Source organism: Condylura cristata, unplaced genomic scaffold, assembly GCF_000260355.1.
Source record: "Condylura cristata isolate star-nosed mole 26May11 unplaced genomic scaffold, ConCri1.0 scaffold00012, whole genome shotgun sequence".
NCBI classification, from domain to species: domain Eukaryota; kingdom Metazoa; phylum Chordata; class Mammalia; order Eulipotyphla; family Talpidae; genus Condylura; species Condylura cristata.
The window spans coordinates 37,755,789-37,771,073 of NW_004567113.1; the positions used below are offsets into that span (position 1 = coordinate 37,755,789).

General features: G+C 35.5%; 1 protein-coding gene across 1 annotated transcript in view; it reads right to left on the bottom strand.

Moving 5' to 3' along the window:
* The window catches only part of UBE2K (ubiquitin-conjugating enzyme E2K), a 51,814-nt gene that overhangs the window by 18,315 nt on the left and 18,214 nt on the right, over nt 1-15,285 (bottom strand). The window contains exon 2 of the mRNA XM_004681338.2: nt 3,611-3,704. Coding sequence (XP_004681395.1) covers nt 3,611-3,704 — 94 coding nt within the window. The remainder of the gene's footprint in view (nt 1-3,610; nt 3,705-15,285) is intronic.

The window sequence follows — 15,285 nt, forward strand, 5'->3', positions numbered from 1 at the left end:
AGTATGTTAAATTAACAAAAAATGGAAAGAAAAAAAAAGAAACAATAAAAAGGCACAGATGGTACAAAGAAATAGGCCATGTTATGCCATTAAGCTAAAAAGATCTAGATGCAAAAAAAAAAAGATCTAGATCAAATGCAAAAATGTCCCCAAACTTTGACTTGTGCCGTAAGTTAAATGCCAGTACTTCTTGTTAAGATTTTAAAAATAATAGTCAACAACAAGAGGTAGATGTAGAGACAAAAGTGGTAAATGGATATTATATACAAAACCCAGAACTTTACAAGCGGGTTGTTTTTAACCTGCAATCTATAAGCAGAATGCAACACTCTTGTGCAATACTGGCTAAATAGGTATTTTTAAAACTATCTTGCTTCCATAATGGGATAGTCTAGCAAAAGTAAACTGAAGAGAGAAGTCTCACACTGGATGAAAGGTTGTTTTTGAGTCCTACCACTGAGGAGCTTCCAATTCTTAGACTTTAAGAATTAAAATATTCACTATACAGAGTATTTACATAGAATTTTCATTATTCCAAAATATACCTAATAAAACTACTAGTGAATTGTTTATATATTGAAACTATGCCTGGGATTTACTTCAAAATAATCAAGATGGATTATATCAAAGAATGGCTATGAACTAATAGTTTTGAAGCTATTTGAAAAAAATGAAGGATTTATTATACTATTAGTCAATTTTTATCTATATCATAAGTTTTCCATAATAAAAAGTAAAGACTGTGTAAGGAATATTAACTTCAAAGTTCATACATTCAGCTCTCTGTATGTCTGGGATTTCTAAAATCTACATCCTCCATAGTTAGTAATAGATGATCACATATCTCAGAGACTTCAATTCACTTGGTACCAGTTATAGTCCTTTTTGGTTCCAATTCTTCCTGCTCATTTTTTTAAACAGAATCCCACAGGACTGATACATGAGTAAAATCAGATGCCTGAATTATAGAGCACACAGTAGTAATGAAGTATACAAAGTAAAGTAGTCAAAGGGAAACAAAGGTACAAAAGTAAGACAGATAAGAAAAGAGCACCTGGGAAATTTTTTGAGTTTAGCGATAACTTTTTGTTTGGTTATATACACATACACACTAACTTCGAATTAAGAGATTAAACTGATTACTGTCTATCTCTATATCCTATCGTATAAAGTTTATTTCTCCTTGAACAACCAAAAAATGACCTCTTAAACCCAATGGGTTCTGAAGTCTAGAGTTCCCCAAATCCTATTTCTACTCCACTTGCTGATCAATATGCAGTTTTGTATATATCTGTGTTTCAATATAACCACTTTATATTAACCATAGCACGGTTTGATATATGTCTGAGCAACAACAACTAGAGCTTTATAATAAGTACATTATTCATTTAATAGCTTTCACTGTAAAACATTTACTTCCTGAAAAACAACTACTGATATTAAATATGTATAATCTTTAACTTAATTCAAAGGGAAGGTAGGGCATTTTAAAAAATATTGACAGTAAATTCTTTAAATTAAAACCAACTCTTAGGAAGAATGGCTCAAGAACTAACTTGTTTTCCTTTGCCACTGAGGTATTAATATCAAGGAAAACTGAGGTAAAATGTATAATAATTTTTCCATGAGTATTTTATCTCTCAATCTATTTTTAACACTTAATAAAATAATTGCTTTACTACCTAATGATGTTACAGTTTAACATTCCACATGTAAACTTTTGCCTTAGCTGCTAGTAAAAAACAAAAGCCTTGAGATATTAAAAAGACCTTGCAAATTAGAAAGAGCCCTGCAAGGTATTAACAAAATATTTTATCCAAGTTCACATTTATTTTAAGTATCAAAGTTTATTCCCTTGGTGCTTTTCTTACACAAAATGAACAACTTCTCAACAGCTTTTCCATTAAAAGAATGTAACTCAATCTTTCAAATATATACCCCAAAAGTCTATTGAACTATTATTGAACAGCTCATTTAATGGCAACAACAAAAACAGGCATTTAAAAATGAGCAAACATTTTCTAATAAAGGAAGAATATGGTATAATAATTACGCAACAAGTAAGTTGAGTATTTTTCAATTTTTTAAGTCATCTGCTTTTATTAATGGTTACTAAGGAGATAATAAACATCCTAAACTAGTTTAGAGTATCTTGTCCATAATTACTAATATGCTATAAAAACTTTATAGACTGATGCTACTGTCCTACTGTCTTTTAAAAATATATCTAAGTAACCTAGAAAAACCCTCAAGTATAGTTTTAAGTCCAGTCAACAAGGAACTAGTATTTCATTGCATACAGCATTTGCTATTAAGAACTTAATTTTTGGAAAAATAAGATGTCCACCTAATGATTTTCAGAAGAACTAGATGAAAGCATCCAAAACAGGCCTACCATAGAGGAGGCACTCAATAATGGCATTAAAAAAAAATGAAGATATCCAGTAATGGCTCATAAGATCTCAAAGATAGAAAATAAAATTTTGTCACTTAAGTTTGTTAGGATATACAAAAGATACTCTGCAGTCTTAAAAAAATCTGAATGAAAAACAAAAATATCCTAGACTACTGAGTTTTTCTGAAAATTTTAGGTAACTTTGTTAGACTTATAGAACTACTAATTCTAACCACCACTTCTAATATTCAGTCGATCCAGTTTTATTCAAAAGGAGGTTAAAATTGTAGGCTTTGAAATCAAAGTGTATGAGGACTCAAAATCCCAGCAGTGGTACTCAGATGTCTGACCTTAGACAAATTATGGAACTTCTCTGGCCTCTAATTTCTTTATCTATGCAACAGAGATGACTGTACTTACCTCATAATTTTGTTGTAAGTACTGAATGAAATAGCACATGTTAAGATTCAATAAATGCTACTACCACAAATTCTGCTACATGACTTTATTAAACAATTATCTACATGTCTACTATCTGCAAGATTATTGGTTATGATACATAACTCAATATTACACTAATAGTCATTGCTGAAGATATGTACAGTTAGGGGAGTAAAAGTTGTAAGGTTTCTTTCTGTATCCTATCACCCAATTCCATAGTCTAAAGTAGTTATAGTCTGTGAACATGAAGTTCAGCAAAGCTGCCTTCTTTCTTTTCTATATGTCTTGAAAGATCAAAGCTTTCCTCAATAAAAAAAAAGTTCATATCTGGAATACAATCTGTTTAAAGACATAGTGAGTGAATGAAATGCTAAGTGACAAATAGAAGAGAAACTTGAAAAAATTTTTTTTCTTTATTAATCAGAAATTTAAGTCAAGGTTTGTTATAGATACCATCTAAGCATATTTCAGAGCCTAAGGTGCATATAAATTAGAGGCGTAACATGCTAGGTGTTTACTACTGTTAAATTCCAACCTACAGAACCTGTAAGTTGGCTCCACTAAATCTATTTTGGGGGAGAAAAATTACTGAAATACAGTAAGAGAAACTAGTCTAGATAAGCATCTAAATTTATTGTTTAAAAGTTGCTGTATATTCTAAGTCAAATGAAGTAACTTTCATGTAGCTTACTGATGCTTAAGATTATTCCTGATTTTAATGTTTCAGACAAGTTCTAATACGCACAATATTTTGATACAGAAAAAAGTACTTGCCTTCATATGGTGTGTCTGGAGGTCCTGCTATTTCTCCTCTTAATTCTGTAAAATTCTCATCTACAAGATCTACTTTAATTTGATTTTTGCTCGTCTTAAAAATAAACAGAAAATAAATGTTAGTTATGTCAGCAAGAAAAACCTACTTTAAAATAATACCTATAAAAATTTTGAAACCCCTCTTTCTTTCATAAGCTTTATTATCTGCTCCAGTAAATATAATTTATGTTTTTCTAGAAATACTTAAAACAAAAAAAAAAACCTAACATGGTTTTTCACAAAACACCACCACTTTGAGCAATAGTACAATAGCTTATTGACTTCCTAGTAATGATAAGGGGGAAACCAAAACTTTGAATGTTTCAATTCAATATGTTAGGTCCAAAGTGATAAATCTATTCATCTGTAGATGAATATTCCCATGGTATACACTGAGGTTACATGGATTCGTATCCATAACATAAAATTCAAGGTCATTAAAAGCAATTTAGGCTACAAGTTCTCATTTGAAAAAGTACAACCATAGATGTTTAAGTTAAATAAACGAAATAGCATTTCACTTCACCAGTATGGTGAAAGTTCTAAGCATCTTAATTAATTTGTCTTTTCTTAAAAATTCCTGAATCTCAAAAATATATCAGTAAAGTCTTCTAATGTCTTCTTCAATCTGTATTTCTACTTGGTTTCTTTAATAAAAAACTGCTTCAAAACTTGTTTTTTTTTTAATTTATCTACAACTACTTGGAGCTTTAAACTTCTCAAAGGACTTTTGGGTAAATGGTATACCTTCAAGTTCTCAGTTATTTTTAACCGTCCATTCTCTGAGTCAACAGTAACATTAACTGATTCAGAAAACTCTCTGGTGGGATTCACATTAATTCTCAAAGGTACCTGTCTGCAAATGATTCATAATTCATAATTCGTAATTAATTTTATCTTTTAAAACACAGGATTAAAATTCTTTATTTTATGCAGCTTAAAAACATTATAATTAGAAAAAAACACTAATTAGTACTGATTTATTTATATTGCAACCTCTGCCCATTTGGGATCAAAATATTTCCTATTTTTTGAAAAAAAAAAAAACAACTGAATATTTTAACTTAAAATAGCAAAAATGAGAAACTTATTCTGGTGCCCTAAAAGATCATTATCATCTTTGTTATTTCTGGTAGAGAATGAAATTATAACAATAGTAATACACTTTTTCCAGGATGCACAGTTATGAATAATATTAACATGAAAATCACAGGCATCTGACTTCCACTGACCAACTTAAGAAGTTTCCACAGTAATTATACACTTTCATTTCTCCCCTAGGATTTGTAAGTAAAACAAGAGTAACTGAGTCTTCCAAATCACTCATGCTTTCAAAGTTCTCTTTGTTCCACAATACTGCCAAAAAGAAGTAAATAACCTGAAAATACCAGGATACTAGAAGAACATGATTAGACTAAAATTCTGGGGCAGGGAAGGGAGAGGTAGCAAAAATTAGAAAAGTTGCCTTGTAGATTGCCTGAACTTTGTAATTAGTAAAATGCTAAATAAACAATTACAAAATTTCAAACCTGTGTTTATTTCTGTGCACTACCACAAATTACAATTCACAGGAAAAAAATGGACCAGAACACCATTAAGAGTAAGAAAAACTAATTGAATCAGCTCAATACATCACCACTAATTCCCACAACGAATCACACTAGAAGGGCACATTCTATATGGTCAAAAGTAGGGATAACCAAAGATAAAAAAGAAAATGGAAAGTTAAAGACAATTTTTTAAAAGGATTTATTTATGTAGACAGAACTGGAGTACAGGCCATAGGTGTGGGGAGTGAGAGGATTCACTAGAGACAGAGTGGGGAGCAGAGGAGGAGGACTAGCTAAAATACACTGTTGAGGTTGCAGTGATGGGTCAGCTCCCTGGCAGGTCCTCGAACTTCTGCTATAGTGGCTGCCAACAGCTTGACAACATTTAAGACTTAACCCCTTGGGCCACCAAGGAGACCCTAATTATTCTTTATACCCCGCTTCCACAGTTTACTGTACCAAACTCTAATAATAGAATTACTTGAAATACCAGCTTAAGACTGAATAACTGTAAAGAAGATATGAAAAATACACAGAAGGTGACAAATTAGAAATGGTCTGGCAGTTGAAACATAGTCCTGCCACATTCTTATGGTATTAATTCAGTAGTTCATTTAACAACACTCAATTTTATTATTATTATTATTTTAAAAGATTTGTTTATTTATGCATACAGAACTGGGGTATAGGTCACTGCAGGGGCAGTGAGAAGATTCATCATAGTCATAGTGGGGGGCAGAATAGGCAAATTGAGGAAGTACATTGCTGAGGGGGACAGCAGGCGAGACAGGAGAGGTCTGCTGCACCATGTGGGTCACTTCCTGGGGCCCTCAATTTTATTATTTTAAATTAAAAACATGTATCTCTGAATTCAGAGAATTGCTTAGATAGAATTAGCAAAGTTATCCTTCCCTTAACAATTTAAAGTTAAAAAGCATCTATGATTTCAAAGTCCTTTTTCATAAAGTCTATTTTATAGTTCTGCTCCTAGTCTAAGAATAGAACTGTAATTTCTAAAAATAAATAACAAAACAATACATTATTCATTTTAATAACAACGGGGAGGCTGAGGCTTCCACATAAAGCCTGAAAAACTGTGCTATCACTGCACTACATTTTCATTAGGGCAGTTGCAAAGTTATTTTTTTTTATACCTTTCCCAACTCAGCTAACCACCAGTGGGACCTCTGATAGTCTTGGTTTTTCTGATTTTCTCATGTGGTTTCAATGCATCTCTGACACACAAAAAGGGAAGAGGTGGACCTTCTAAATAATTAGAGAACCAAGTGAACATTCTTGCAAACAAGCAAGCCATGTCTATTGGTGAATTTATATCATCATCATCATCAAATTCTTTCAAATAAACCAGAAAGCAATCTCAACTATTAGTAAGCAAAACTTAGTCTCATGTAGAGCTTATTATATTCTGTGGGGAAAAACTTGAAAATTGAAAAATTTTTACCAAATGAGCACTAAATAAATTACTGTTTTACCTGCTTACTACAATGTAGTCATCATTTAACCTTGAGCAAGTTAGTTAGCCACTATGCCTCAGTGTTACCCTCTGTCTAGTGGGAGACTGTCATAGTAACTACCATGTACAGTTCATGAGGGAATGTAACAAGTAACTACAAATACAGAATAATGCCCACCACACAGTAAATGCTGAACACGCAGTAGCCGTTTTACATATTATGATGAGGTAGCAGAAAACCTACACCTAAAGAAAACACTGTATTTTTGAAAAATAATTTACCAAGACAAGACAAACATAAATGACCCCGAAAGTTATAGAAGTGTCACAAAGAAACAATTTGTTCCTCAGTCAAATCACAGCTATCAAAATTTAGGGGCTTATCATTATCATACAAATAAATATCATTATCATAATTTGCTGAAAATGAGACTTGAGAAGCTTAACAGTTGCCACTATCTTTTCAAAATTAAATATAAGTGACATAATTTCCCTACTATTCTAAAGCCTAAGTAAGAAAGATATCCACATACAAACTGGCTAAGAAAAAAGAAAATTCTCAAGCTTGGGGCATTCCATACTCCCCAATAGGGTTGCTATTAAATCTAAGTGATTTAGAAGAATAAATGAACTAAGGCCATGGGAACACACAGTCCCATGTAAAATCAAGTTTTATCCAAGAACTAGACCAAGTGCTATCCAAGAAAACACATAATATTAACAAAAAATGTGCTTTAAATATTCTATAGTCACATTTTAAAAAGTAAAAGACCTTAAACAATGTACATATGTTCTATATACAAAAATGTCATTTTATAGAAAATCAAAATAATTTTTTATATTTTATTTTAAAATGTCTTATAAACCCAGTGTGTAATTTATAATTATAGCACATTTCAATTAATACTTGCCACTTTTCAAATGTTCAGAAGCCACTCATGATAGGTAATCCACATAGAAAGCAGATTATTCATTGCTAGGGAGGGATGAAAGAGGAAATGAGAAGGATCTGCTGCTAATGGAGCTTCTTTTGGGGGAAATGAAACTGTTCTACAATTGGTGGAACTAGTGCAAGTAGGTAGTACAGCCATACCTTATGTATACACTACATAACCACTGAAAATTTTACATTAACTCTGAAAAATTTTTTATACCTACAGAACTGGGGTAAAGGCTACAGGTGTGTGTGGGGGGGGTGTGTGTGAGAGGATTCACCAGAGACAGAGTGAGAAGCAGAACAAGCAGACTGAGTGAAATACTGTTGAGGGAAGAAGCGAGCAAGCCAGGAGCCACACCATGTGGGTCATCACCTCCCTGGTTGGGGATCCAATTCTGTGCTTCAGTGGCTGCGATAGCTTCAACTCGTGGCACCACCAGGGAAGCCCCAATAACTCTAAAATTTTTAGTTATTTAAAAAATTTTTTAAAAGATTTATTTATTCATTCATACAAAATTGAGGTATGAGCCAGAGGTGCAGGGGTGGTGAGAGGCTTCACCAGAGACAGAGCGGGAAGCAGAGCAAGCAGATTGAATGAAATACACTGCTGAGGGGAGCAGTGGGTGAGTCAGGAGAGGTCTGCTGTGCCATGTGGATCAGCTCTGGGGCCTGGAATCGAACTAAACTGAAATGGCTGCCGTTAGCTTGCAGTGCTGCATCCTAACCTGTTGCACCCTAACCTGTTTTGCCACCAGGGAGGGCCCTATTTATTAAATCTTGAAGGAAAAAGTCACATGTGGCTAGTAAGCTACAGTATCAGACAGTAAAACTCTAGAGAATCTGGAAATTATCATCAGACTTCAATCTCCAAAGCAAAGTAATCTAAATTCTGGACATATTAACCCCATGGATATTCACTGAGTACCCACTACCTAAAAAGGCAAATAGATACTAATGGTAAAATGATTGACTAAAAACATTCTCTCAACCTACCCTACCCAACAGAGCATCTCATTCTAAGGCATTTCATTTATTTTTGCACAGAGAAACTGGGTTGTAGGCCGGACCTGGGGTGGTGGCAACAGGAAGCGGTGAGAGGATTCACCAGAGACAGAGTCAGAAACAGAACAGGCGGACCTACTGAAATACACTGCTGAGGTGGGGAGCAGTGGGCGGGTCAGGAGAGGTCTGTTGTACCACATATGGGTTAGCTTCCTAGCTGGGATTGAATAGCTGAGACTTAACCCCTAGGCTACCAATAGGCTCCTCATTTTAAGATATTAAGTAAACTATGTAACTGTTAGTGAAGTAAAATATACCATGAGAATAATATTTTACCAAAGGCAACCTGGAAAGGGAGGGGACAAACTTTAGCAGGTAGTAAAAGTAAGCAGGAGCCAGATTACTCAGGATCATGAAAAACAGTGAAACATTAAAAACTGTGACATTAAAATCACATTTGAGTCTTTTAAAGTAGATGACTGGATTAAAAAGATGTGGTACATGGCCCTCCCTGGTGGCGCAGCGGGTTAAAGCACTGCACTGAGAAGCTAAAGCTATTTCCGCATGAGTTCGATTCCCGCCTGCCCCAGAGGTGACCACATGGCGTGGCAGACCTCTCCTGACCCACACGCTGCTCCCCTCAGCAGTGTGCTTCGTCGATCTGCCTGTTCTGCTCCCCACCCTGTCTCTGGTGAAGCCTCTCACCGTCCCTGAGCCTCTAGCCTGTACCCCGGTTCTGTATGTACAAATAAATAAATTAAAAAAAAAAAAAAAGATGTGGTACATATACACAATGGAATTATTACTCAGCAACCAAACACATGCCTTTTGTAGCAACATGGTTGGAGCTGGAAAAGATCATGCTTAGTGAAATATGCCAAAAAGAAAAAGAAAAATAACGGATGGCCTCACTCATAGCAGGAGTATAAAGGACCAGGTGAGAAAATAATAATAATAATGAACAACTATATACCAGAGACATTTATGGGGATGGAATGGGGAACGGGATCAAAAATGGGGGGTGGGGAAGTACACTGGACTATGGTGATGGCACACAGGTGATTTGGTGATGGGAAGCCCACGGGGATTACAACTGAGATGGAAAAAGGCACAAATGATGTAAAAATAAGCTATTATATTATTTTTATTTTTTTAAATTTTTTTATTTTTCAAAGATTTATTTATTCGTACAGAACTGGGGTACAGGCCAGAGATGCAGGAGATGCGGTGGTGAGAGGATTCACCAGAGACAGACTGGGGTACAGAACAGGCAGATCGACCAAGCACACTGCTGAGGGGAGCAGTGGGCGGGCCGGGAGAGGTCTGCTTCGCCATGTGGATCTCCTCCGGGGCAGGCGGGGATCGAACTCATGTGGAAGTGGCTTAAGCCTCTTTGTGCTGTGCTTTAACCTGCTGCACCACCAGGGAGGGCCCTATTATATTATTTTTTAAAAAATCACATTTGAGTCTTTTAATAGGGGAAATGTCTAGAGGGAGATTAAAGCAGATAGAAAAGTTAAGAATTCAAAGAGAGTGAGTATAAAATCTACTGAAAAGAAAAGTAAATTAAAGAGATAGGAGGTAAATTCTACAGGATACAAAAGATGTATGCTCTTAAGAAGATACATAAGATCACTCATAGCTGTGATTTCCCACTGAGTGGATGGTAGTCCAATAAAAGAATCAAAGAACCAAACAAATAACTATAAACTCTACTCAACTCCTCAAGAGTGACCCAAGAAGACAGGAAAAACCAGGACAGTCTGTTTTTACTAGTACCACAAAGAACAATGTTGTTAAGGAAAGGGTAGTTAAATGTTCTCTAGAGAACTACCAATATTTACTTAACACCTTATGAGCAGTATTCTGACTCATATGTAATAATAAACTTAACCTTCACAAAATCTTACATGTTCATTAATGAGGAAAATGAGACACAAAGAGATTATAAATCCAGTAATCACAAATGACCCACCAGCCAAGATGTATACATGCTATTTCACTGACTCCAAAACATAAGATACCCAGCTGTATTATGCCATTATGAAAAAACAATGTACACTATGACACAAGTAACCATTTATAATTTTTACTTTACGCTTACTCAAAGAAACTTTAGACATTACATACACTGAGACTGCATGAAAAGGGCCCCACAGGTGATAAAGGCGTTAAGTCTCAGTGCTATCACCACCACAGCATAATAAGTTCTATCCCCCCGCCAGGAAGCTAATCCACAAGGCACAGGAGACCTCTCCTGTTTCAACTGCTCCTCTCAGCAGCGTATTTCAACAGATATACATGTTCTGGTCCCCACTCTGTCTCCAGGGAATACTCAACCTCCCATAACTACTCACCTCCCTACACTGACCCCCACAACCCTCAACTCTGGCCTATACTCCAGTTCTTCTATGGATAAATAAATAAACCCTTAAAAAAAAAAAAAGACTGCTTGAAGAGAAAACAAGTATTATTTTCATCACCCTGAATGTTCTGAATACATCCAAAAACATACACAGAAAAACTAGTTAACTATGAATGTATGGCAGATGAGAAATTGTAGCCCTGTTTGAAAATTAAGTGCATACACAAAACTTTTGCTGCAAAATACTTAAATAAGGCAGATGAATTGAGGAACAGGAAGGTAGGTCTTCACGAAGTGAAAAGGTAAAACCACTCACTATAACTGGGTAGTTCATGATGAGGGGATGGAGGTCATCACGAAATATAACTCAAATTTTAGCTACGAACACTAAGAAAGAGGCGGCAGTTAGAGAAAGAAAGAGGTTAGAAAGATGGTTTTCTTTACAACATAGACATTTAATAATGTTTACGTGTAGTGGCATAGCTGTAGTAGAGAAGGAGAGGTTAAGAGGTTAAAAAAAAAAAAAAGGCATGTTCTTGAATGCCAAGACATGGATGCAACCAAGAGGTCAACCAAACATAACAAACTGATACAGTCATATAATGGAATACTATTTATTATTAATAAAAAGAAATGACCTATTGAGCCATGAAAAAACAGTAGGATACTAATGCATGCAACATCAAATAAAACAACCTAAAAAAGTAACCACTGTGGCCCTCCCTGGTGGCGCAGCGGGTTAAAGCACAGCACTAAGAAGCTAAAGCCACTTCCCCATGAGTTCAATTCCCTGCCTGTCCCGGAGGTGACCACATTGTGAGGCAGACCTCTCCTGACCCGCCCGCTGCTCCCCTCAGCAGTGTGCTTCGTCGATTTGCCTGTTCTGCTCCCCACTCAGTCTCTGGTGAGGCCTCTCGCCGCCCCGAGCCTCTGGCCTGTACCCCAGTTCTGTACACACAAATAAATAAATCTTTTTTAAAAAATTGTTTAAACAAATTCTAATTTCTAAAGGAAACACATTCTTACAAAGTGATGGACCTAAATTAAGATTTTTCAAATGTTCACAGTAACAATGATTCCCAGTCACATTTAAATACTACTACATCCATCTTCCATGGAAGCAATTCTATCTCTTTTCCATTTTTTGGTAGAAGCAAACACTATTTCTATGGTAAAGCTCTATAATGAAAACAGTATGGTAATGATAAAAAATATCAAAAAGGAATAGGAAAACAGAAACAGGCCCATATTCATAGTCAAGTGATCTCAACAAATGAGTGATTTGATAAAAGAATAATAATTTTAACAGTGTAAAATAACTTCGTAAAAGAATATTTTACACCAACATGCAAAGTAATCTTATATTCTTCATATTCCAACCTGGCAAACTTCCTAATTCATTAGGGTAGAAATGACACCAACAGAGAGAGCCCACATATAATTTCTGAAGAGGCAACACAGCAAAACAGTATTGACACCATAAAATTACTCATAATTTTTAACCGATATTTCCACTCCTAGAAACTAAGGAAATTGAGTCATAAAAGGCAGGAAAAAACAAATAATGATAATCACTAAAACATTACATAATAAAATTGTCTAAGTAGTTAACAACTGAAGAATGGCTACAAGAATTATGGTGCAATATAACAGCATACTAGAGACTTGACTTCTGGAAAACTTGGATATTATCATTCCCATCTATAGACGGGCTAAAAAACTAAAAACCAACAGCTTTTCTTAAACCCATCTAATACTGAATTCATCAAACAAGCTGCTCTCCCCCAAACTGCAGAGATTGATGAGCAGACAAAAAAAACAAAGCTTATAGCATAGAAGCTCACCAACATTCCACTTGAACTATTATTGGGGTAGGAAAATCTAAACTGTAATTAACAAATTGCTGGAGACTCTATGGAAATCAAATGAAAGTGAAATACTCCACGGCTGTTTCCCTTTAGAACCACATAAATAAGAAAAAAAAGTAAAATATTTAAATGGTGAAGAAAAAGTCCCACCAACCCAGAATTCTGTATCCAAAGAAATTATTCTTCAAAAATGAAGGTGAAATAAAGACTTTACAGAGAAATAATTCAGGGAGCTGGTTAGCAGCTGGGTAGCCTTCTAAGAAATGTTAAAAGAAATTCTTCAAAAAGAAGTGATACAGGTCAGACACTTGCAATTTATAAAGAGAGGAAGAGCATTAGAGAAGACATAAATGAAGTTCAGTTTTCCTTATTCTTTTTTAAAGGATTTATTTATGCATACAAGAACTGGGGTAAGGTCAGAGGTGGGGAAGGTGAGAGGATTCACCAGAGATGGAATGGGGAGCAGAACAGGCAAACTGAGCAAAATATACTGCTGAGCGAAGAAGCAGAAGGCCAAACAGGAGAGGTCTGCTGTGCCATGTGGATCTTTTTAGGCCATAGAAGAAATTACTCGATTAAAAGGTGAGACCAAAAAAGTGACAATGAAAAGAATAAAAGCAACACGGTCTCCCTGGTGGCCTCGGAGTTAAGTCTCAGTACTATCACCTTCATGACCCTTGCCCTCCAGAGTCCTGAGTTCAATCCCTGGCTAGGGATCTACCAACACAAATGGTACAGCAGACCTCTCCTGTCTTACCCGTTGCTCCCCCTTAGCAGCATATTCTAGTAGATCTACCTGCTCTGCTCCCTCTCTGTCTCCGATGAATCTTCTCCTCCCCACACCTGCACCTCTGGCCTAGACCCCCATTCTTCTATTCAAAAATAAGATTTTTTTTTTTAAAAAAGAAGGCAATAAACCGGAAAACAAAACCAAACCCAGGTAGACATTAATTTAACCATTTCAATAATTTTTTAAATGTCAGCAGTCTAACTAAAGCAACTAAAAGATATGAGTGGACTTTTAAAAAGGTCCAACTTCGTTGTGTATTACTGCCTACTTTAAATGTGAAGACATGTTAAAATTTTAACAGATGGAAAGACTATATAAAACTTTGCGAAGAAAATAAAAACTTTATGACATTAATTTGGCAATGATTATTCAACATGAGATCAAAGACAAATAACAGTTAAAAAAGTTAACTGAATTACATCAAACTGGAAAACTTCAATTTATCAAAGAACATAATGGAGCAAAAAGACAATACATAGTGAGAGAAAATAGTTGCAAATCACAAATGTGACAAGTGATTAATAATGTCTAGAATAAACAGTTCTTAATGCAATAATAACACAACCCCAATTAAAAAATGAGCAAAGTACTCCATAAGATATACAAATAGGGCCCTCCCTGATGGCACGGCGGGTTAAAGCACAGCACTAAGAAGCTAAAGCCACTTCAGCATGAGTTCAATCCCCACCCCAGAGGTGATCTACCTGGAGTAGCAGACGTTTCCTGACCCACCCACTGCTCCCCTCAGCAGTGTACTTCATCACTCTGCCTGTTCTGCTCCCTGCTCCGTCTCTGGTGAATCCTCTCACTGCCCTGCACCTCTGACCTGTACCCCAGTTCTGTCTGCATAAATACATAAATTTAAAATATATGTATATATGTATATATATATACACACACACACAAATAGCCAACAAGCACATACAAATATGCTCAGCATCACACTTTAACTATCACTGAAGATCCACAAATCAAAACCACAATGATACATTACATTCATCAAGATGGCTTTAGTCAACCCTAAAAATCACAACTATTATGGAAGATGAAGAGAAACTTAAACCATTTCGAATTGCTGGTGGAATTGTAAAATGTTGTAGCCACAATAGAAAATGGTATGGTGGTTCATCAAAACACTGAAAATAGGGCCTCCTGGTGGAACAAGGGGTTAAATCTCAGAGCTATGAAGCTATTTACAGTCACTGCAGCATGAATTCAATCCCAGGCTAGGAAGCTAATCCATTTAGCACAGCAGAACTCTCAGCCGTTACTCCGCATGTTCTGCTCCGTCTCTGGTGAATCTTCTAACCTTCAACTACCTCTGGCCTACTCCCCAGTTCTTGTATGAATAAACAAATAAATCTTTAAAAAAAAAAATGGTTAAAAAAAAAAAAGGAAAATAGAGCTGCTATGTAATCCAGCGATTCCACTTCTGGGTACACACTCAGAAGAATCAGAGCAGAGTCTTGACTAGATAAACTGAACTCATGTTACCGGCATGAACACTATTAGCCAAAGTTGTAAGCAACCCGAATGCCTCATGACTGAAGAACAGGCATATTACACAATATTATTCATTCTGGAAAATGAAGGAAATCTGACATATGCTACAACATGGTGAATCCTGAGGAAATCGTAGTAACTGAAGTA